Source organism: Miniopterus natalensis, chromosome 10 (assembly GCF_054644295.1).
Source record: "Miniopterus natalensis isolate mMinNat1 chromosome 10, mMinNat1.hap1, whole genome shotgun sequence".
Classification (NCBI taxonomy): Eukaryota; Metazoa; Chordata; class Mammalia; order Chiroptera; family Miniopteridae; genus Miniopterus; species Miniopterus natalensis.
The window spans coordinates 84,688,139-84,713,154 of record NC_142090.1 but is presented as its reverse complement, the minus strand read 5'-3'; the positions used below and the strand labels follow the sequence as shown (position 1 = coordinate 84,713,154).

Sequence of the window (25,016 nt, the reverse complement as noted above, 5' to 3'; positions counted from 1 at the left end):
TTTGGTTTTTGAATTACTGATTCCTGGCTGTGTAATTTAGGCAAGTGACTTGACCTTCCCGAGCCTCTGTTTCCCTTATCTGTAAAATGGTGACAGTGATGGTCCTTTTGAAAATTACATTGTAAAACATCTGACAGAGGGAGCAGATAATAAATGTGGTTGGGGGGGGTCTGTTTTTAACAACAGAGTGAGTCCCTGGTTTCTACATCCTGTTATGGAAATGAGCCAGCTATTGAGGGTTCATAAGAACTCACGGGAACATGACCTTAACCAGAGGAGAAAAGTAGCTGGTTTTGCAGGAAAAGTGACAATGGCCTCAACTCCTCTGCGAGCAGAAGACAGTGCTGAGCGGGGGCCACTGTGCTTGGGATTCTAGCTCTGCCCTCGAGGAAGGAGGCAATACCTCGATCAAACGTTTTTTTCTTGAGATGTTTCCCAGCAATTCCAAGCTGGTCTAGATCTTTCATGGTTACCTACCTTTTTAAAAATCTTTTTTTATACTATGCCTTGTTGCAAAAAAGGATTTCATCCAGTTCCTTGATGTGGGTGGAGGGGTCATGTGTTTGCACGATTAAAATAACTTAAAAGGACAATTTAACACATTTGTATGAGTTGTTGCACTGTTTTACATTGCTAGTGGAAATTTTTAATGGGTGTTTTATTTTCCTATGCTTTTCATTTGCTTCCCTGTCAATCCTGTCAAAGGCAGTATTGTCCAGGTTCTACAGATCAGAGGATGGAGGTCAGAGACTCACCTGAGGTTAAAACAAGCAAATGGTAGTGAGTGTCTGGGGTCCCACTACATCACTGTGTGGGTGTGGCCCTTCAGAACCACGCAGGATGGGGAATGGCCTGCCTGGGTTGCTGTGGCTGAGCACAGACTGCTTAGGACTGACCGTGGGGGACTTCCTGGATAAGGAGCAGCCACATCTAGGAACAAGTGACCCACACCAAGGGCCCGGGACACAAGGATGTACAACTGTGTTGTTCTCAGACATGAGCCCTTTGCTCTCCTCATGATCACCAGGAGTCAGTCACTCTTACGCTCTGAGTGGAAGTTCTCAACCCTGGCCGCACGTGCAAGTCCACCGGGCCCCACACCCCAAGTACAGGACTGGGGGCTTTTGCAACACTCCTCAGATGATCCAGATTTGCAGCCAGGGGTGAGAACCAGGGCCCCGAATGCCACATTTATGCAGCAGACTCCCAGAACCTGATTTGCAGGGACCCTGGAGAGAGACCGTTGGATATCCCTACGCCAGCTCACTCAGAGGGGACTTGACTGAGTCCACGCCTGCCCCTCTTGGACCACAAGGCAAAGGAGGGACCTCCTGGGTGGTCTGGACGTCTTCCAGACAGTCTTGTCTAGTGGGTCTAGTGCAGCCCAAGGGCTCATCTGTATCAGATAGGGCACTGGCCAGCTGTGGGAAACATTGTGTCAGAGGGGCTCTGGGCCCCTGGACTGGCACAGTCCAGCCAAGAAATGGTGTTTATTTCCTGGAACTCACCAGAGTCCAGCCTCAGGGAGGGGTGCCCCACCAGCGCAGCTGCCTGACTTCCTGTTGGCTGCGGGGTTTGCCCAGACAATCCCACTCACACTGGTTCTCCTTGCAAGACTAACTTATTCTCAAAACAGCTCACACTTTACATTCTGTAAACCTGTTTTCTCCTAGTAACCAACCCATTCACCAGGAAGAATCCCTGAGGCTCCAAGCTCTCTTCTGGAAACTAAGCCAAACCACAACTGAACCCGTTACATCACCACCTTCCTCTTTCTTGTGTGGGTAGCCAGAGGGGCTCTAAACCCGTTTCCTTCTCCAGCCCTCTCCCCACTGCTAGGGCACAGAATGGGGTGGGTTCAGTGGGTTAGGTCCCAAACTAGCACTACTGACTTCAGCTTCTAGGTGCTGAAATAATCCAGTCTCCTGACGGAATCGATTACGAACGCCCTGGGCCACACTGAGAACTGGGGCTGAAATCCCCAACTCCAGGGCTTGGAATAGACGGATGGGGAAATGGGCCTCACGTGCGCCAGCAACTGAGTCCTCACTTCCTGATTCTCAGACACCCTGATAGATCAGGAAACAAACATGGGCTGACACTGCCCTGCGCAGGAGCCGGGGGCTCAGAGCAGGGAGCTTGGAGGGGAGGGGCGGCAGACAAGCAGACAAGAGATAAGACAAGGACCATAATAGGAGTAATTACAGGTCCTAGGCCCCCTTGGTGGTGGAATGGAGGTGGGGCTGCCATCCTGAGAGAGAAGAGCCTGCAGGGCAGGATCAAAGACAGATGAAAGGAATCCCAGGTATAGGACAGCACGTGGGTGCTGGGAGGGAGAGGTAGAGTCACTACAACCAGGATCTCTCTTCTGCGCCCTATTCTTCGATCCTGACTCATCAGTGCTTATAAAGCCAAACTCTGACTTAGTTTTGTTGACATCTTAGGAACTGAGGATAGGTTTATAGTCAAATTCATTTTTTTTTAACTACTGACTCAGAAAAAAAGAGAAAGGATTTTTCTGTCCTGGGCTAACTCACATCTGAGGAGCTGGGAGAGCTACCATACCAGGTGTACATTCATACAGATTTCTAACACCAGCCCTACTCGGTACTATGTCTCAGTAGAACCAAGATGACATCAGTGGCAGACACTGCTTCATGTCTCATGAGGAAGAAACACGTCCCATTGAAAATCCATTGAAAGCTGTGAGCCAAGCACACACCTGATTATCAGGAATTCAATGACCAAAACTTAACTTTGGACAATTGGTAGACCCCCAAGTAAAGAGCCCTTGATTAGTAGAGAACCAGTAGGGCTGGCTTTCCCACTTCACATTTCAGGAATAGCTAGAATGAATTTTAAAGGGAACTGGTTGATAGTCAACAATTCTAAGACAAGTTTCCAGTGCCTGAACTTGGGGCCCAGAAATACCCGGGGTGAAATTCCCACTGTGCTGGAGAAGCACCTGGGTGGCTTCCATGGCCCTCGGGGAGAAAGTAATGGAAAGTTTGGGGTATTTCCAGGTGAACAACTTGAAATTTGTGTTACTTAATGACCCAGGAAAAGATGACCTTCCAGTGCCTGAGAGTTACAGATTCCTTTTAAGTTTCAGAAAGGAAAACATTTTCCTAAATTTATCAGGTTTCTGGAGTTCCAGTGGGGCTCTCTGCCTGCTATGCTCGTTTAGAGGCTCACAGAACCCAGGGGGCAACATTCCAGACACCAAGGAAGCCGCAGATGTCCTGGGACTCCAGGAAAGGGGCCAAGGGGCCTGCGTTCAAGGAAGTTGTTCCAGGGCAGAGGGCTCACTTACTGAATCTGGCAAAAGGAATAAAGGACACGGAGCTCCTGGTCACTACCTTGGGGCCGAGTTTTCGTGACGCCGCAAAATACAAAGGGAAGGAGGCCCCAAGGACTAAACTGAAATTCTCTGAGTTAGTGACACCACTGTGACTGGGTTCTGAGGCTCAGCGAGGTGACCTTGGTAAGGGCCAGTGCAGGCCAGGACTTTAGCTGGAGAATGAACAGGAGAAGGGCCTCAAATTCTGGCTCCAATGGTGGCAGGTGGGCATGACATCAGGGAGGAAGGCTGGCCCCAGGGACACTGCAGTGAACTGAAGGGCTGGCATTGAGGGCAGAAGGGGGTGAGCCTGCTGCCAGGAAGCAGAGGTGCGGCACGGAGGGCAGCGGCTCCCTGTCAGCTCTCTGCCCACGTAGGTCCACTGCTGTGGGCCCCTTCCCTCATCTATAGAATGGGACAGTGACAGAGACCTCCTGGAATTACCACAAGAACATTTAGTTCAGTTTCCCAGTAACAGCCTACAACAGACCTCCTCTGAGGGTCGACCATGCAACCCTCCCTTAGAAAGACAGGGTCCTCTTGGAGGAAACAGGACCATCAAGGCCCAAAGAGGAACCACCTGCTACTCTCATTTGTGCATTCATTCAGTTCAAACTTTTATTAAAGCGCCTACAGTGTACCAGGCCCTGGGGTGACAAGGTTGGGTAACAGCCCCCCCCCCCGTCACCCTCAAGGAGCTCACAGTGTGGGGTAGGGGCAGATGTGTGAGCAGGTAAGCCACGCTGCACCTATTTGTACTGGAAGGTATACACAAGGCGCTGTGGGGTGTGGGGTGTGGGGTGTGGGGTGTGGGGTGTGGCAGAGCGAGCAGGGTGGGGTTGGGGAGAGCTTCACAGACAGTCAATAAATAGACTTGCCCACACGGGCACTCACTGAACAGGCAGCATGGACCCACCAACGCCGGGTTTGCTGGAAGCCTGTCTGCTTCCTGGGGCCCCTTCCTGACCCATTCGCACCTGGCTGCAGTGATGGAGAGCAACTCTCCACTCCAGGCACAGATGAAAGAGGCCCCACTACGGGGGCTGCCCAAGGAACTCAAACAGAGCTCATGTTGCCCCTGACCCCAGGGCAATACACACCCCACAGCCTCTCTCAGCTTAACACTGTTTAAGAAACTCCAGGCCCGGTCTTTTGCTTTTCTACCTTTTCACATGGGCAGGGTACCAGCTCCTCTCGGGTGCCAGCCCTAGGTGGACACCCCTCAAAGCAGCTGCACTCACAGCAGTCTCACCAGCTCCATCAGCTGTTGAAAGTTCCTGCTGGGGTCGGACAGGCCGTTCCTGATGTTCTCCAGCAGGCACCTCTTCAGCTCAAACACGGCTTCACTGTACCCCAAGCTCACGGGGGCCATGGGAAGAGCCCCGTGCCACAGGCCAGGGACATGCCAGATGTGCTGCTTCTCAGGGTCACAAAAGGGCAGGTCCACCAGCGTCCGGAGGCCTTCTCCTTGCCTGTCCACATATGAAGCAGCTCTGCTCACGTCCACGGGCTGCTCCAGCAACGGCCTCCTCTCCCGTGGCTTTGGGCCAGGGGCAAAGGTGTCGTGAAGGTTCTGGTACACAAACTGGTAGTTGGGCATGTGCCCCATTTTCTCCAGCCTCAGAAAGGCATGTACAATAGCCGGTGGGATGTCCCTTGTTTCAGCTAAACTGACCACGGTGACGTTGCTCAGCCCCATAATCAAAGTGGCAAGGGAGGCCTCCAGCTCAAAGCGCTCCCCAGCCGTGGCCGGGGCACCTCCTATCAAACCCCCAGAGTCTATCACCAGGATGTGGTCACAGCCTAGGTCCTGGCTGAAGCTCTCGGCCACCGTGACGAGCTGCATGAAGGCCCCTCGAGGACCACGACCCCTCCCTGTGGCAAACCGAAGCCCGAACATGGTGTTGAGAAGAGTGGACTTTCCCGTGCCTGGCACACCCAGCGCAGACAGCACCACCAGCCGGGACCTTCTCTCCAGGCGCATGTGCAGCTCCTTCAAGAGCCCTGTGACCCAGCGCAGTGGGGTGCTCCACGTGCTCCCGTCGATCAGCTCCAGGGGCAGCCCCCTCACCAGCAGCTCCAAGGCCAAGCCTGGGAAGTGGGCAAACCGCCTCTGACCTGCGGACAGCTTCCCTGCCTCCACAAGGCAGCTCTCTGCCTCGTAAAACTGTCCCATCTCCCGCAGGAAGTGCTCCACCCCCAGGGGCTCTGGCAAGAGCGGCTCACTGAGGTCCCCAGCCCCACCCTGCTTCAGTCTCAGGGTCAGAACAGTCTCCGGAGGCTGTCTCGGCCTTGGCTGGGCCACCCAGGCCAACCCCCACTCCATCCACCTCAGGAAATACTGCCTCTCGCCCAGAGAAGGGCAGCTGATGCCAGCAATAAACTCCTGCACATCCCCAGTGGGGTCGTAGCCACTCTGCTGCATGCGAAGTTCCAGCAGCCGGCGCCTCAGCTCTGCCCGGTGCTTGTCCGGAGGGTCTCCGGCCCACTGTACCTGGCACAGCTCCTTCTCCACCCGGGCAGCCTTTCTCCACAGCTCCCCCTGTAGCCTCAGCTCTTCATGGCGATAGGCGTCCGAGTCTTTGATATTCCTGGTGATCCGCTCCATCCGGTCCTTTGCCCGCTGACACTCCTCAGAGTCCTCATCGACCCTCAGCCCCAGCTTGCGGGCTGCGTGGGCCATATCCTCCACCGACACTCTCCTGCAGGGAGACCTGGCCACGTTTGCCACAATGGAGCGGACCCTGCGCACGAAGCGTGCGCCGTCCGTGCTGCTGACCTTCACGAGCACGTGCGAGTGGTCCATCTTTAGCACAGGGATCAGCCTGTTCAGGAACCGCAGGTTCGAGTTCCGTTTCCCACGGTAGGGACTCAGGATGAAGTAGTACTTGGTGGCCGATCCCTTCATGGAGGACAGCAGTTTGTACTCCTTCTTACTGATGTTGTCGGTCAGGATGAACACAGCCGAAGAGACTTCTGTCAAGAGCTTAAACTGCAGCCAATGAGACCCGATGTCACCTCGGAGATTCAGAAAGGCCACGGGCTCTGGGAAAAGGTCCAGGTCCTCCCTGCCACTGGGCAGGGACCAGGAAATCTCCACCAGCCCGTCTGCAATCTCCCGAGAGCTGGTGCCTAGGCTCAGGTCCCGATGCCAGAAGCAGTCTCGCTGCCTGTGGCCCGGGCTCAGCACAGCGTTGAGCAGCTGGGACTTGGAGTTGCTGCTGACCTCCATACGCACAAAGGCAAAGGCAGGTGCCCGGGGCAGGACCACGCTGTCTTCCCTGAGGCTGCCCATGCCCCTTGGGGGCTGTGCCCACCACGTCCGCACAATGCCCCGCATGGCCCACAGCAGTAAGGTGTGGCAGTGGTTCTCCGAGTCAGGCAGAACAAGTGGGAGCGCAAACTGGCAGAGAGACATTCTCAGCACGATCTCTTGCTGCAGGAAACTGTCGGAGGAAAGTAGCAGGGCACATAGGAGGTCCAAGGGGTGCACGGGGGTGTCAGGGGTGGGCAGCTCCGAGAAGGAGTAGATATCTGCGGAGACATCATCGGCTGTGTCCCAGTAGATGACCTCCTCCTCCTTCTCCACAGGTCGGGCGTCCACGGGTGCATCCAGCACCATCGTGGTGTTCCTTGCTTCGGCACTCAGGGCCTGCAGCTTCCTGAGGAAATTCCAGGGCAGGTCTCTGGGAGCCTGAGGAGCCCAGTTTTTCATGCTGTCACTGCTGATCTGCAGGGCATCCTGGAGGCCCAGTTTCTGGGCCTGGTATGTCTCTAGTCCCAACAGCAACAGCATTTCCTGCAGGCGGCTCCTCTCCACTGTGGAGGAAAATGAAAACTTAAGTGCTCACCATGCAGGGCAGGGCCCAGGGTAGAGGCAGGGAGGGAACAGCAGCATGGGGGGGTGGGGGGGTTGGGGGGTGGCTGCCTTCAGAGCAGAGCACAGGACACAGGAGCCCTGGGCCACCTGAGACTGAGACACACGTAAATCACACCACCAAATCCAAATACAGGCAGACACCTGGGACATTAAAGGAAAGGGGACAGGACACCAGGGGCCACATGCAGAAGTCTACCTATCTGCTTCTCTAGAAACCTACGGGCTCCAGCAACACCAAGCCCAAATTAACAGGGTGGAGTCAGCAGCTGTGCACCCAGATGTGCAGGCAGCCCGTTCCCCCCACATACACCCCGCCCCCAGCGTACCCTGCGCCCTCCCTGCAATCCGCCTAGCAGTGAGGTCCCTCACACTGTCATGCCACCAGGAATACCCATCGGCGACACTACCCTGAAACACTGAGATTTTCTTATACATGTTCTTTTCTCTTTACAAAATAATTGGAGAATTTTTAAAGGAAATAGGAAGTTGCTACTAGGTATGGAGTGCTGCAAATCATAGCTAACCTATTTTTTAAGTCTGAAGCCAATCATAGAGGTTTAAATTTTACTGTACTCAAGTATTTGCTAGGAATTATCATAATTCTGCACTTACTTATTCAGATCTTCACCTATGGACTCAAGAACAGTCATGCCCCCCCCCCCCCCCCCAAGGACTGCGTCCACCTCCATCTTGGCCGTGGCCTCTTACCAATTTTCACACTACATATATTAGTACACTTTAAACGTTAAATACATGAACAAAATAATTTAAACTCCTGCTCTCCAGGATCCTCTTCGATTCCTTTCTCAAGAGAGGAAGCACCGCCTGTGATGCTGCTGTGGATGCTCACAGGCACCACATGGGACGGGCTCAGGACCACGCTGGGGACCAGCAGCACTCAGAGTGCTATGACACATCTGTCTCACTCCTCCACAGGGTCCACCTGCTGCCCACTGTCTGCACAGGCGCTCGCCAGGTTCTCAGGACATGGCTGCAGTCGGACTAGGGGCTGGTGAACTTGTTGCAGGGACAGAGGACTTGTGGGGAGAGACAGACACATTGAGGAAGAAACTCTTCATACATGTTATTCAGGTTTGTTTTGCCAGAATGACACCAGGGATACTGTTTTTCTTATGAGACATGGAACAACTGTCTTTATTTTTTAAGTAGTTAAGTGCAGTAGAGAAAAACCAGAGCAAACAAGCCTATTTTTATATGCACTCATGCCCCATGCGTGACCCTCCGCAGATCTGTAAATGAAACCACTAGACCACGAGTGGTGTACAAACCTGGATGTGCTTTAGAGTCCCTTCGAGAACTTGTTAAAAATAACATCCAAAGATGCCAACTCACTATGTTAGTCTATACAGTGACAGCTCCCCAGGGGTTTGTTTTTCTGGCACTATTAATATGTAAGTTGATATAAAGAGTTAATGGACTAGAGGTGATTTTGATGCAGCCAGGTGTGGGAACCACCAGCACTGATGCTATCTTATTTCAACAGGACAGGAAGCTGGAGCAGAGAGAAGAAATGAGAGAGAAAACACATACCTGTTGGAAAGTCACTGTCCTGAACCTCATTCGCACCATCTACAGAAGCAAAGGAAAAGGCGTGTCAATGAAACCAGGTGCCTGGGACTCACACCAATTAGTTTAAGCTGCACTCAGAACCCCGTTTCTCACTAAGACAGCAAGTTCTCCCAATTGTTCAAAATGTAAAACCCCAGTAAGTTCTACTTTGCCCATTCCCTCTACCAACCCCCACCCGTCAGCAAATCCTGTGGTTTCTACCTCCATACTGAAGCTCACAGTCATCTCCTTCCATTTCTCTCCATTCCAGATCTGGAAGTAAAACACATACACACAGAGTTTCATCAGCAAGTGTGAACTACATGTCCCAGCAATTCCATGTCTGAGTGTGCACCTCCAAAAACTGAAAACAAAGTCTTGAAAGGATATCTGCACACCATGTTCATAACAGCATTACTCACAAGAGCTAAAACAGAAGCAACCGGAGTGTCCATAGATGAATAAATGGATAAACAAAATGCAGTCTGTACATATAATAGCATACTATTTTTCCTTTAAAAGGAAGGAGGTTCTGTCCTAGTTGGTTTGGCTCAATGGGTTACAGTGTCGACCTGCGGACTGAAGGGTCCTGGGTTTGATTCCAGCCAAGGGCACATGCCTCGGTTGCAGGCTCGATCCCGAGCACCAGTCAGGGCCCTTGGGGGAGGCAACCAATCGATGTCTCTCTTTCACATCGACGTTTCTTTCTCTCCCCCCTCCCCCCATTCCACTCGCTCTGAAAAGCAATGGAAAAAAATATCCTCAGGTGAGAATTAAAAAAAATAAAATTAAAAATTAAAATAAAAGGAAGGAGGTTCTGCAAAATGCTGCAGCATAGATGAACCTCATGCTGAAGGAAGCCAGTCAAAACCAGACAAATGCTGTAAGAGTCCATTCATAGGAGGTACCTGCAGTAGTCAAATCATAAGAGACAGAAAGTATAATGGTGGGTGCCAGGGGCTGGTGGAGGGGAGAGCGGGGAGTTAGGGTTTAATAGGTACAGAATTTATTGACAGGATGAGTAAAGTTTATGTTGTGGATGGTGCTGATGGGCGCACAACAGTGTGAATGTATTTAATACCACTGAACTGAACACTCAGAAATGGTTAAGATGGTAAATATTATATGTATTTTAACAAAAAAGGAAAACTCTTTGGGGGAGAAAAACATTTTATGGTGAATCTGTGGCATTTAGCAGTCACAAAGTTGTGCCATACCCATTTCTTATCTATTTAGTTCCAAACATTTCCATCACTTGAAAGTGAAACTCTGTCTCCATTAAGCATTTTTCCCACTTGCCTCTTCTCCCAGCCCCTACAGCAAACCTGTGCCCTTCTCCACAGCAGCTGCACCATTTACATTCCCACCAAAAGGGCACGAGGGCTGCAGTTTCCCCACACCCTGGCCAACACTTGTTCCTTCCTGGTTTTTTGATAGTAGCTATTCCAGTGGGTGTCAGGTAGTATCTCACTGAATAAATATATGTTTGAATTAATAAAACAAAAAGTGGCTGGCCCAAACTTATTTGCATATTTTGTGGGGTTATTTTTGCATAATGTTATTAATATACAATAGAGCACATTCATTTGGAGACGCACCAAATTAATGAAAAATACATCCAAAATGAGTTACTAGGAGAAATTACAATTTCTGGAGTGTGGCCACACCTTAAAGCTGAAGTCATGAGGGGCAGCTACAGCCTCACCCCACAAATCTCCAGAGAAAGAATAACCAGTGTAGGGGGACCATGACCAGAAAGACCACAAGCCCCAATCTGCCCAGGACAGTTCCATTTAATCCTATGGTCCCAACAAAACACACGTTTCCATCTCAGAAGTGTCCAGTTTATAAGCTAGTCAGTCACCCTAGATGTGTCTCAGGGTAGCAGTTACGTGCTCAAACTGGACTGATGTGTCCCAGTGAATGGTGTGACAATCACCTGTTTACCACTGAATCCTGGTTTGAACACATAAGGGGAGTTTAAAAGACCCCAGATGGAATACTCTTGTGAAAGGAAAAACAAAGCCTTACGCTATTTACTTTTGAGGTCCATGATCCCCAGGCCAGGGTGGTACTGAAATTCACCAGCATCCCAATGGGACAGAAGAAACACACAGGATCTGCTTCAGAATGGGCCCAAGCCCGACTTTACCTGCAATGGCCACAGCTGCTTGTCTCTCAGAGGCTTTTATTTCTGGGGCCACTTCTCCCAAATCTGACTGTCTGAAACAATTTCAGAAGAACATTAAAATTAAAATAATGAAATATCACTTTCCCCTTTCAAATTGGCTGCCTATCAAGATCTCTTGGGGAGCCTTTAAAAACTACAAGTCCCCATTCAACAAAAATTTATTGAGCCTTAAGACACTAGGAACAATGTGAAAAACAGCAGGAGTAAGGCTGGGGGGGGGGACAAAAAACAAACAAACAAAAACTACAAATCCTTAAAACCAGAATCTCAGAGGTTTTGAGTCCAGGCCTGGGCATCATTGCTTCTGAAAGTGCCCTGGGTGGTGCAGCCACACTGAGAAGACACTGGTCTAGAAAACCAGCCCTCAGAGAAACCATGAGCCACAGCGTAAACCCAGCCATTCAGAAAGACATAAAAATATACATACCCTCTGACCAGTAAGTCCACTTCTACCCTAAGGAAATAATTAAGATTTAGTTACAAAGATGTTGATGCCAGCTTTATATATCACAGCAAACAACTGGACACATTTTAACATCAAAGTCCAATAACAGGGACTTCCAGTACAGTCTCACTCTGCTACCATTACAAAATATCCTCTGGATCTCATTCTGTAGACAGAACACGTCAGATAAGGTGTTGTGGAGTGGTGCTGGTGGGGAATCAGGTGAGAGTGTGCAGCGTGACGACGGTTCATCTGCAGGTAGACACGGAAGCCATAGGGTGTTCACCCAGAGTGGACAGTGTAGGCAGGGAGGGATGGTCCTGAACTCTTCTAACTAGGTTTGATAAGTATAGTCCACTTCAGAATCAACTATTTTAGGTGTATCACAGGAATGAGTAAACCTGCTGACCTTGTCAGGAGCCAGGGCTCACAAATGAAGAAAGGACACAGAGATAAAGAATGGAGAAAGTCAGACAAAACACTCACAGAGCCGCACTGGGACTGGGTGTCCAAGTGTGAACCTGTGATCCCTGACCGCATGCTTGTGTGCCCATCTGTGTGTACATGCATGGATTTCCTAGCTGTCCACTGAAAGGGCCACAGTGGCAATAAGCACACCAAGCGCCCTTTAATATCACTGCTCAATAAAAGACACCAGGTTTCCGTGGAGCAATGGCTGATGCCGGGCCTTAGTTTTGGAATCCCAGCCTCTGGAACTGTGAGGGAACAGGCTTGTTTGCTCTAAGCCCCAGGCTGTGGTGCTGCTACAGCCCCAGCAAACCGGCACAGTGCCCGTGGCTCTGGGCAGAGGCATTGGCTGCTGCCTGGCCTGGCCTGGGTTCTCCTCTCAAGTGTCTGGTTCTTCTCTGCTGCTTATAAAGACACCAGTCATTGGATTGAGGCCCAACCTTACTCAGGGTGACCTCATCTTAATTAATCACATCTACAAAGAGCCGACTTTGAAAAAGGTTCCAGTAACAGGTACTAGGGCTTGGGACTTAAGTTTCAGGGGGGACACACATGACTCAACTCACAACAACATACAAACTAGGGGTCATCCCACCTCTGCAAGGTGACCACACATTTTGAAGTTTAAAGTCGTCATGCAGAAGTGGGGACTGAGAAAACACACGAGAAAAGTTTCCGTCAACTGTCATGTGGGGACAAGCAGATATCCGGTATCAGAGCACAGGGACAAGAGCCTCAGGCTCAGTCCCGGAAGCTGCCACAGGGTGCGGGGAGCATGACCCAGGGCCCGACGTCTGCTTGACAGGGGAGGCAACACTGAGAAGAAGCACCCTTCCATTGGGCAACAATGTCCTGGCTGCTGGGCCCTTCATCAGGGCCCTGGGGCAACAATATTGCAACACCCGAACCTAAGGTGTTCCGAGGAGAGACCTGGTGTACTGAGCACCCAGTCCCGAGTTCACGCTGTGCAAGTTCACCCAATGAGAGGTAATGGCTCTAAACTGCAGCCCTAATGCTCCAGGAACTTCCACTAGAGCCGGGTTGGAAAGAGATTATAAACACTCATCACACAAGCTCTACAGAATACACACATGTGATCAACTGAACCAGGAGGCCATCCTAGGCCTGCATCAGATTAGTATCAGGATCCAGAGAGACATACAGACATGAAGTGAGTTTACAGAAGGCAGTCAATGTTCTCTTGGATTTATCCACGTATTCACTTGTTCCCTGGAACTTTTCTAAAAGTCTAGGATGCATCAGTGAAGGACACAAACATCCCTGCTCATCATCTTAGCTCACATTCAACAAGGTGGGGGAGATTGACAATAAACAATTATTAAGAGTTTTAAGCAGAGAACACACTGGGAGATGCTCAGTGTGGTGAATGGGGTAGACAGGGTGCTCAGGGCAGGCCTCCTGGAGCAGCACACCTGCCATACAGGCTTGGCAGAACGTGAGGACATCAGTCATGCAGCTCTCTGGGGAAGGTGGTCCAGGCAGAGGCACAGGCCCATTGGCAGCCAAGGCCCCAGCGAGGCTGGTACAGAGTGAGCAGAAGGAAGGCAGGAGAGGTCAGATGGGATGGAGCTTCTAGGCCCTAAGAAAAGACTGGCTTTGATTCTGAGGATACTCAAGAGTCCAAGCGTCACGTCTTATGTTGACTACAGACATGAGATGAAGATCAGACCTGAGCGGCAGCACCTGAGGTAAAAACGTGGGGCTGGGCTCCGAAATCCTTGTGAAGGGTTTCAACAGACTGGCCAGAGCATGTGAGAAAACAGTCCAGGAAACCTCCAAGTGTTCAGGCTTAACAGGGCTGCCACTGTCTCAGGTGGGAAGGGTTTGGGTGAGCAGGGCTGGAGGGGATCATGAGCGGGTTGGTGCCAGGTGCCAGCCCAGGACACACAGTGAACCCCGCACAGATGCTGCGCAGACACAGGGCTGGAAGGGGCTCGCTGGGCCCAAGGAAGTTAGCCCTCCACCATGTAGGGGACAGACCACAGCCGGCTCCTTCCCTAAAGACACACACTCTACCCACAACAAAGGCAGTCTCAACTTGTTAATGTATCCATGAAAAGAGAAAATAATCACAGTGCTGAGAGATCTGGAAAACCTGAGATCAACTGCAAAAATGACTGCAAACAATGAGCACAGAGAGCTGGGGACACCCAGCTGCCTTCCTGTATACAAAGAGCACTTTAGAAATATGGAAGGGAAACTCCCATTTATAGTCTAGTAGCAACAGGGGAAACTTAGGAATATATGTTATACCTGTGCAACACCTATATGAAAAGACTCTAAATACTAAAGAATATAAGACGAACAAATGAAAAAGCCAGCTGTTTGGGGAAAATAAGGCTTAATATAATTTTTAAAGGCAATTCTTCCTCAATTAGCCTACCAGTGAATTTAGGTTCAAAAACAGATAAGGTGATTCTATAGAGAAATAGTTGTACGACAATAATCAGGAAAACCCTGAAAAATAACAGTAATGAAGGACAAAGCCTGCCAGAGAGTGAGGCACAGCACAGGCAGTGCTTTCAGCTGCAGAGCTGGTCTGTGAACAGAGTCCAATACAAGGAGAGCCCAGAAACAGCCCCAACCAGAGCAGTGTCTGGTGACTATTCAATCGCAACAAGCTGGAAAAATAAAGGTAATCCCTAACATTCCTTTCACTGAAATGAGTACCACATGGGTCTAAGAGTCAAAGTACAAAATGAAACAAAAAATGCACTGAAAGAAAATATTAAAGACTTAAAAAAAATTCTCAGAGTAAAGTCAAAAGGCAAATGACAGATGGACAAAAAGTATTTGTGACACAAATAACAAAAGTCTTGCTTTCTGGATGTACAAACATCTATAAACCCATGAGAAAGAGCCAAGGACATCTCCAAAATGCATCTGGGACTTAGAACAAGACAAGGAACAGAAACCCACTGTGCCTCCCCCCTGGGGACAGTCTCAGCAAGGAACAGGGTGCGAGAGCCCTGAATGTTCATTTAAGTCCCTTCTATACCTTTTGAAATGTGTACCATGTGCATGTATTACCTCTTTTTAAAAATAAGGCAACTGCTCGGCCAGGCGTGGCTCAGCGGTTGAGCATCGACCTGGGATCCAGGCGATCGGGGTTCGATTCCCGGTCAGGGCACATGCCCGGGTTGCAGGCTCAATCAATGACTCTCTCATCATTGATGTTTCTATCTCTCTCTCTCCCTCTCCTTTCCTCTCTCTGAAGTCAATAAAGATATATTTTAAAAATAAAAATAAATAAAAATAAAAATAAGGCAACTAATAATTTTATAAAAAGCTACAATGTAGCGCGGACAGTGTGTCTCTGTGGGTTGGTCCACACACTGATCAGGTTCTATTCCCCTATGGGAGGGAACCAATCGATGTGTCTCTCTCACATTGATGCTTTTCTCTCTCTCTTCCCCTTTCCTCCCTTCCACTGTCTCTATTCTCTCTAAAAATCAATGGGAAAAATGTCCTCCAATGAGGATTAACAACAACAACAAAAGCTACAATATAAGAGAAATCCACAACAGAACCATCATATCTGAACTACAACAGGAAAGGCCTTCCCAACATGCAGGTGAGTCTCAGAAGGCACAATCTAGAGTTGGAATCCTTAAAAGGAAATAGCCACTTCTAAGTTATTTCATTTTCAGACATCTTTTGTAAAACCATCACCAAAGGGACAACCACTCTGCTAATACAGCTTCTTACTCCAACAAACAGTGATAACACATCCATACTCCAGCTTCATGCAGAGAACACAGGAGATATGCCACTTGTGCTCTGTGGTCAGAACAAAATACAGAATCCAACATTTTTGTTTATGCTTCAGTAACCAAATATAAACCAACCATCCTTAATGGGGTCATTTACTATCAAGTTTTAACTTAAACTGCTTAGCTGGGCCTCAGTTTCCTTACCTGTATAATGGGGACAAAAATAGGACTTACTGATAGGGTTGCTGTAAGATTCAGTAACTTAATACATGTAAAAACACTGAGAACAGGGCTTTACAACATGCTTCTTGGCAGTAAGATTGGAGGTTCCTCCATGAACAGCCCAGCAGAAATCACAGCCCCCTTCCCATCCCTGCCCTGAGCCGCTGCACTGTTCCCACAGCACGGAGTCCAGTAGGCTAAGTAACTGCTGGTCAGCTGACCAGAGAGGGGCCAGAGGATCTCAGGAAGCAGGGTCTCCCTGGCTGGACTCTGACCTACCAGCAAAACCTGCCCAACAGACACATCTGGAGGTGTGGACTATCCCCAAATCTGTACATTGCATAACGGCATAGTTCTCTCTATAAAATGACATAAAGTGTACTAAAGGTTCTGTGACCTCACCTTTGCAGTGGGTACCCCTCAGAAAACTTACAGATTTGTACCAACTTCAGACTCATGGGGTCATTCACAAAAAGTTGAAACTGCAAATATCAAGTCTGCACTAATGCCACCTTCTACAGGAACACAGTTTATGGCGTAGTGCCTCACAGAAGGCCATCCCAGCCCAGCATCAAGTCCGCTTCTGACAGCTGTCTATAAGGTAGTGGCTTGGCCGCCAAGTGCACTGTTACTTCTAAAAGGCCTGAGGGCTTCCAGACACAGGCTCAGCCACCTGCCTGCTGCCTCACCCTGCTGGCGGGACCTGGAGGCAGTGGGACCTTGACCCCCTGGGTGAATCAGCCAGGCCTTCTGAGGGATGGGCTCTTGTTTATCCTCTTTATGAGCTCAAAGGGCTGTGTGCGTCGGACCAACTGCTCCCCAAGCCTGGAGAGCAGCCGGGGGGAGTCAGATCCGGCTCACCCCACCCAGGGCTCTGGCCGCCCATCCCCACCCCGCAGGCCCGCCCCTGTAGGGGCTGTTGTGCAGTGGAAGGATGCACACAGCTTCATTCACATCACACCCACTAGGCCTGAGACCCTCTGAAAAGTGGGCAACAGTCAAATGACGAATTTTACCAACTACAGCAATGACCTTGAGTCTAATTTTCATCCTCGGTGAACTGGAGGAGTTGGACTGTCATTCCCAGCTTTCATAACTAAATTACCAAAATAAAAAGTAACAGTGAACTCATGAGGTTTTATTTTGCAAGTAGGATTTTTTTTTAAATTGCAAACTGTCTGTCGCCATCGTTTCCTAGAAAAAAAGAACACTTTAATACCAAGACAGCAGAAGGGAGGCGAGGTCACCACGGGGGCAGCAGCCCCAGCAGGCCCGGGGCCACACCGGGAGCGCAGGAGGTGCCGGGCGGTGCGCGGGGTCTCCCCGCCCTCGCTCCTGCCCCTCGGGGCGTCCGGGACGCCTCCCCACGGCGGGGCCAGCGGACCAACGGACGCGACAGCCCCGGGGCGCGCTCCCCTCCCCCGCCGGCCCTGCCGGCCGCAGCGTCAGCCCAAGGTCGGCCAGAGTGGGCCGTGGGCCAGGGCGGCGGAAAGCCTGGGAGGGGAGGCCACCCCCGCCTCGCCCACCCCCGACGCGGCCCGCCGCGGCCCGAGCGCCGCACTCACCCGGGTGACGCCATGAGCGCGGCGAGGTCTCCGCGCTGCCGCCGCCTCCACTTCCTCCGTGCGGCGCGACTCGGGGAGGGGCCTCGCGCCGCCACCGGCTGCCCGCGGGCGCTCCAGGCGGCGGGGCTCTGGGAGGGGCGGGGGCGGGGCAAGTGGGGCCGGAGGGGGCAGGGGTCCGAGGGGCGCCGGGGGAGGCGGGGCGCAGGGGGGCGCGCGAGGGGGCGGGAGAGCGGAGAAGTACAAACCCAAGAGGACCGCGCTAGGAAGGGCTCTGGGGAGTGGGCAACCCCTGGAGTGCGGGAGGTCCGATAGCTTTTTAAAATAAATGTTGTTGGTTTAAGGTATACTTTACGTAAGTTCACTAAAATTAAATATTCTTCCTCAACATGAGTTTCAACGGGTATGTAGCACTTCCCTGCCTGGTGGACCGTCCTAGGTTCTAACCAGCCCCTGGCGCTGGACGTGAGGATTGCTGCTAGTGTCCATTACTGTGAACTGGACAGTACGTGTCCCTGCAGCCGGAACTTCCCATACTAACCACGATTATCTCAAGCCAAGTTTCTAGGAGCTGAATTTCTAGGTCAGATGATACCAGCATTGTCAGTCTTTCTCAGGTACACATGTCTGTACATACACGTACACGAACATAAATACCGGTGCACGTATATACCTACGTATACATATATCATACACTTACATATACATACTGTGCACACACATACACGCTCTCCCAGCAAAGTCACCAACACTGAAGACAGCGCCAGTTTCCCAAAACCCTCTATAAATTTCACATTGTTATTCATCATTGCCAATCCAGCAGGTTAAAAACAAGTACTCTCCTGAATGGCAGACTAGCAAGTTCCAAGCTCCCATTTCTCCATAGAAACATGAAGAAAACAACCAGAAGGTATCTGAACTAGTTATGTAGAGGCTTTGAAAAGTAGTCAAAGTTTTACAGCAACCAAGCAAACACTCAAGCAAGAAAAAGCATCTTTAAAATGGCAGGAAAGTTTTGTGGCATTTTCTACTTGTTATTTACCCCACCCCTTCCCCAGGATGGTAGGTAGTGGCCCTGATATAGAGCAGGTTGCATCCTGCCTGCTCTGCTCTCTCTAGTTCAAGGGGAAGGAGATGTGGGGACTGAAAAACTGGATGGGGAACAGGTATAGGAAACGCTGGCAGGCAAGTTCTAACTGCAAGAGCTTGACCATTTGTGGTGAGGGGCATCACACAGGATCTTCCTGCACAGCAGACCCTCTGTTTCTGAAAGGGCTGTGGTGGTGGTGTTCCCAGTAAGTCCAGATTATTTGGTTCCGTGAGGGGAGCGGAGAAGGAGGGACTTTGGTTCTGGTTGCAGCTGGACGGACATTTTAAAAAACAGCAAACTGGCAGTAGGTCCCTTCTCATCAGTAATTATTTTACATGTAAATGGATTAAACTACCCAATCAAAAGCAGAGAATGGCAGAATGGATTTTTTAAACTGATCCAAATATATACAGTCTACAGTCTCTAAAGAAACTCACTTTAGATCTAAAGATAAAAAAAGGTTGAAAGCAAAAGGGTGGAAAAAGATATCCCATGCAATTAGTAACCAAAAGGAAACTATACTAATATGAAGATGAGAGCTACCATATGTGGAGGAAAGGGGGCCACATGCTAAACCTGACAAGCTCAGGGAGGCCTGCGTGGCCTTGCAAACTCAGAGACCTAAAATGACCACAAATGGTCTGAAATTAAAACTTTTTTAAACTAAAAGCAGTCTGTGGTTGGTAGCCCTGTCCTGAGGCAGTATTTTTCCTTCACAAAGATGAATTTTCACCCTAACTAAGCTTGTCCGTTGTCTTTTGAATCTGAGATAACACACCTGATTAACACAGGCCTTTGAACAAAGTAATCCCCCCCCTCACTGCACCCCCCTCACTGCAGAGACAAGGAATCCTCTCAGTTTTATTGGTATCTTAACTATTGACTTAACTATCCTGTACCCACTTATGTAAAAGAAGTGTGTGTCTATCACTTTACTTTTTACCCAATCCCAGAGGTTCCCCACCCTTTGCTTTCTCCCACATCCCTAATCTGTCACCAGTGGATTTCATATAACTCACTTGCATCTTCCCCTTTGATTGTAATCTATAAAGCAAGGTGCAGAACTGCCATCTCCGGAGCATTATCCCAATCTATTGAGATTTGGCTCCCTGGCAATTGTTGACAGTTTGGCTCAAATAAACTCACAAAAAATTCTTCACAGGTTTGAATGTTTCTTATGATAACACATATGACCCAGCAATCCCTCTTTTGGGGCTCAACCCCAGAATTTGAAACCATTTATCAGATAACCTGTGCCCCCATGTTCACTGCAGCATTATTCATGGACACAGCCCAAGTGCCCTTCCACTGATGACTGAATATGTGGTACAATGGGATCTACTACTAGCCGTAATAACAATGCAATGTTGCCATTTGTGCCAATATGGATAGATCCTGAGAGTATCAGGCTAAGTGAAATAAGTCTGAGAGGATGAGAACCATGTGATTTCACTCATATGCATGATATATTAAAAAACAAAACAAAAAAACAGCCCTGACTGGGTGGCTCAGTCGGTTGCAGCTTCATCCATACACCAAAAAGTTATGGGTTTGATTCCCTGGTCAGGGCACATACCTGAGTTGCAGGCTGGTCCCTCACTTGGGGCATGTTCTCACACCCATGTTCCTCTCTCTCTCTCTTCCTCTCTCTCTAATAGCAATAAAAACATAACCTCCATTGAAGATTAAAAAAAAATAACAAGAATTATCTCAAGTCAATAACTTAACTCTATGCCTTAAGGAACAAAAAAATGAGGAGCAAACCAAACATAAAATAAGTGAAAGGAAGGAAATACTACACACTAGAGCAAAGAAAGGCTAGAAAAATAAGAGAGAAAAGCAATTAAAATAAAAGTTTGTTCTTTTAAAATACCAACAAAATTAACGAATCTTTTGTTAAACTCACTAAGAAAACAGGAGAGAGCCCTGGCTGGGTAGCTCGGTTAGTGAGAGCATTGTCCCAACTGCCAAGGTTTTGGGCTCGATCTTTGGTCGGGGCACATACGAGAAGCAACCAATGATGCATCAGTAAGTGGAACAACTCGATTTCTCTCTCTACCTGTCTATCTCTCTCTGTCTCTCACACTCTCTAAAATCAATAAATAAAATTAAAAAGAAATAATGAGAAAGGATTCTAATTACTAAAGTCAGAAATAAAAGTGGGAATGTTACCACTGATTTACAGAAATTAAAAGAAATGTGAGAGAATAGTATGAACGGTTATGCAACAACTAGCTGGATGGCCTAACTGAACAAAACAAAACAAAAAAGATTTCCTGGAAATGCACAATCAACCATAACTGAATAATGAAAAAATGGAAAATATGAATAGATTTATAACAAGACACTGACTTAGTAATAAAATTAAAAACCTGCCAAAAAAGAAAACTGTGGGTCAGATGGCTTTACTGGTAATTCTACCAAACATTTAAAGAACCAATTCTAACACTATCTTCTGAAAACAGAAAAAGAGAAGCTTCCCAACTCATTTTATGAGGCCAGTATTACTCTGATACCAAAACCATACAGAGACCATCCAAAAAAAGGAAACTGCAGATTAATATCTCTTATGAACACAGGAGCAAAAATCCTCCATGAAACATCATTAATCAGTGGAATTCAGTAATACATAAAAATAGTTATAGGATTCTGGGGAGATGACAGAGTAGGAAGCTCCAGGATATGTCTTCTTGCCTAGACAGCTGTACTGGCAGAATCTGCTCGGTAGAACTAACATCTACATGGAACTCTGGAGTCTATTCAAAGATTTGCAACTTTGCATAGACTAGGTCTAACTTCTTACAAAATTTTTAAGTTTCTCCCCACAAGCTACTTATTTAAAATGAACTTTTTAAAAAGTTCACAGTGGCCCAGCCAGCGATGCTCCGTGGTTGAGCATCGATCTGTGATCCAAGAGATCGAGGTTGGATTTCCCGTCAGAGCACAAGCCCAGGTTTCCGGCTCGATCCCCAGCAGGGGGCGTGCAGGAGGCAGCCAATCAATGACTCTCATCATTGGTGTTTCTATCCCTCTCCCTTCCTCTTCCTGAAATCAATAAAAAAATATTTTTTAAAAAACTCACAGTGGAGAAATCTGAAATATGTCAACAAAGATATCAAACTTAATCAGTCATACTTAATAATGTCATGTACCCTGTGATACGAGCATTGAGAGGGGCACCTCACTTCTGTAATAGTCTTCTGTAAATGGGTAACTTTAATCTCATCAATTAGAAAACCCAAACTGAGGCATATTCTACAAAATAACTTTCCAATACTCTTCAAAAGTGTTAAGGTCATCAAAGACAAAGAAATACTAAAGAATTATCTAAGAGGGCAAGAAGTTAAAGTGACAGGATGAACAAGTGCATGATGGGATCCTAAGTCCACTCCTGAACCAGAAAAAGGACTTTAGATGGACAATTAGTAAGATTTGAATAAAATCTGTAAATAGTTAATAATATTGTGTAGATGCTAGTTTTCTGGATAATTATATTACAGTTATGCAGTATGCTAATGTTGGGGGAAGCTGGGTAAAGGGTATACAAGAATTCTGTGTGTTGTTGTTGTTACATTTTAAACAGCTTTACAGATATATAATTTTCCAATTAGCAAATCACCACCTATTCCCTCACTCCCTCAGCCCTAGGTGACCACTAAACTACTTTCTGTCTTTAGAGTTGCCTATACTGAACATTTCATATGAATGGAATCATATATTTGGCATTTTGCTACTGGCTTCTTTCATTTAGCATGTTTTCAAGGTTCATCCATTGTTATATATTGAATTGTGTCCCCCCACAAAAGATTTTGAAATACTAACCCCCAGTACCTGTGAATGTGAATTTATTTGAAAACTAGGTCTTTGCAGATAGCAAGGTAAGATGAGGTCATTAGGGGGTGCCTTAATCCAATTATGATTGAGTCCTTATTAAAAGGGGGAAATCTGGACACAGAGATAGGCATGAAGACCATATCAAGACACAAGAAGAACACCATCGACAAGCCAAGGAGTGCTTGAGGCTGCCAGAAGCTAAAAGAGAGGCTTGGAAAAGATTTTCCCTCACAGCCCTGAGAAGGAACCAACCCTGTCAGTAACTTGATTTCAGACTTCTAGCCCCCAAAATTGAGTCAATAAATTTCTGTTAAGCCACCCAGTTTGTGGTACTTTTGTCGTGACAACCCCAGTATATCCATGTTGCAGCAAATATCAGTACTTCATTCCTTCTTATTGCCAAAAATATTCCATTGTGTGGATATATCACATTTTTGTTTATCCAGTCAACATTTAGGTTGTTTTTACCTTTTTGGCTAGAATGAAGAATGCTGCTTAAACACGTGTGTTTAAGTTTCTGTGTGGACATGTTTTAATTTCTCTTGTGTATATACCTAAGAATGGAATTGCTAGGTCGGAAAATTGTGTTTAACTTTTTAAGGAACTGCCAAGCTGTTTTCTAAAGTAGCTGCACCATTTTACATTCCCACCAGTGAAAGTGTGAGGGTTCCAAAGTCTCCACATCCTCACCAAAATTTGTTATTGTCTGTCCTTTTGATTGTAGCCATGTTAGGATGTGAAGTGGTATCTCACTGTAGCTTTGATTTGTATTTCCCTAGTGACTAAGGATGTTGACCTTTTTTGTTTTATGTGCCTAATCGCAATTTTCTACATCTTCTTTGAAGAAAATCTATTCAAATCCTTTGCCCACTTTTTAATAGTTTGTCTTTTTTCTATTAAGTTGTTAGTTCCTTTATGTATTCTAGATACTGAGCCCTTATCAAATATATGACTTGCAGGTACTCGCTACCATTCCATGGGGTGTCTTTTTGCTTCCTTGATGTGCTAAATAGCAAAAGGAGTTTTAAATTTTTATGAAGTCCAATTTATCAATTTTAAAATCTTTTTTTTTTTTTTAAATCCTCACCCGAGGATATTTTTTCCATTGCTTTTCAGAGAGAGTGGAAGAGAGGGAAACATCAATGTGAGAGAGACACAATTGGTTGCCTCAAGCACATGCCCCAACCAGGGCTGAACCTGCAACCGAGGTACATGACCTTGGTCGGAAGGGAACCCTGGACCAGTCAGTCCAAGGACCGGCAATCTAACCACTGAGCCACACTGGCCAGGGCTTAAAATCTTTTTTTTAATATTTGCAACACTTCTATACATCTAAAATTACTTCAAAATAAAAGATTATACATAAAAACTTATGTAAAAAGTTTAGAAACCTATGTGTTAAACTACCAACAGGAAATGGAAATTATGTTTTCACTTGCTATTCAACACAAATTTCCTTTTTCTGGATTAAACAAGTGATGCAAACTTTCGGAGGAAATTTTGGGAGTTAACCTCATTAGTAAAGTCACCATCCAGAGATAACCATCATTGTAATTGAGGTTTATAGTCTTACAGGAATAGGTACACATTTGCAAAAGTTTAGGATCATTTGTTCTATGAGGGCACAGCCAGGTAAACGAAGTGGGTATGGACGCCTCAGGGACCAGCAGGACTTTGCGCTGCGCAGTGCCCAGGAGAGGAGCTCTAGCAGAGCCTCTGGGGTAGGGGTGGCGCCTGAACTCGCTCTGCAAGGCCCGGGACGGCTCCGCTCTAAGAGAGGGTCCGTGCAGGCTGGGCAGCCGGGTAAGGCGTGCGGTTCGGGGGAACGAAGCCGCCGACAGTGCGCCGGGCAGGGCGACGCTGGGCCCGAAGGGCCTTCGAGGGCCGGGACGCGCTCTTCGCAGGCCACAGGGCATCCTCCAGCGTCTTAGACAAGGGTGCGTCATGATAAGACTTACACTTGAGGGAGGCAGTTCGTGGAGCTGTGTGTGAGACAGGTTAGAGGCACGGGAATGGAAGCCGGGGCCCGGCTGGGGCCGCGGAACGTCCGCAACGCGTCTTACCTTCCGTGTGTCCCGCTTGGCCAGAAACGGCCTCAGATTACATCTTTGTCCCAATTATTCTGCACCTCGTTTCAGCATCAAAAATGTCTACGTTTGAGGATAAGTATCTCTACGCACACAACAGGACTTCCACAGGCTTTATCATGTGAGACGCACTGATACTTTGTCTTCTATTTTATCTTTTAAATGGTGGTTTCAACCCACTCAACTTATTTCGTGGCACACTAGTCGTTCCTAACCTAGTTTAAGCTCAGTCCTGGACGCCTGCAGGCCCTGGGAAACGGGAGAGGAGACGGAGAGTGAGGCTCGGAGGAGCCGGGCTTCAGGCCGCCTCAAAACGGCCGCGGGCTGGAGCGCAGGTCGCCGGCCGCCGCACGGGCTGCGCGCTCTGCGCGTTTCCAGGGAAAGAGCGGCCACGTCTCTGAGCCTGACGCGGAGAAGGGTGTGAATACTTACAGCTTAGGTTCTAGCTGGACCGAGAGCCCCTCCGCGACCGGCCGGGAGGGCGCGGGGACGCGGGCACCGCGAGCACCGGCACCGCGAGCACGGCGGCCGCTGGTCAGCCGGGCGCCCCCTCGCGGCCGGCTCCCAGGCCCCCGCCGCGCGCGCCCGCAGACG

The 25,016-nt window shown here is 48.5% G+C and overlaps 1 protein-coding gene across 4 annotated transcripts; it reads right to left on the bottom strand.

The window, feature by feature from the left end:
• Positions 1-4,147: 4,147 nt before the first annotated feature.
• On the bottom strand, positions 4,148-24,893 carry URGCP (upregulator of cell proliferation). 4 transcript variants are annotated; one of them, XM_087821300.1, is made up of 6 exons: positions 24,855-24,893; positions 11,408-11,434; positions 10,942-11,012; positions 9,012-9,062; positions 8,772-8,810; positions 4,148-7,159 (listed from the first exon to the last, which is right to left on the bottom strand). In XM_087821300.1, exons 4-6 carry the CDS (start codon positions 9,043-9,045, stop codon positions 4,578-4,580), a joined length of 2,655 nt encoding a protein of 884 aa, XP_087677426.1. In that variant the 5' UTR covers positions 9,046-9,062; positions 10,942-11,012; positions 11,408-11,434; positions 24,855-24,893; the 3' UTR covers positions 4,148-4,577. The 4 variants fall into 4 exon arrangements, with proteins under 4 accessions (XP_087677426.1, XP_087677423.1, XP_087677424.1 ...); XM_087821297.1 differs by lacking the exon at positions 24,855-24,893 and adding an exon at positions 17,415-17,446; XM_087821298.1 differs by lacking the exon at positions 11,408-11,434 and adding an exon at positions 24,399-24,671 and having other exon boundaries at positions 9,012-11,012; positions 24,855-24,871.
• Positions 24,894-25,016: the final 123 nt, after the last annotated feature.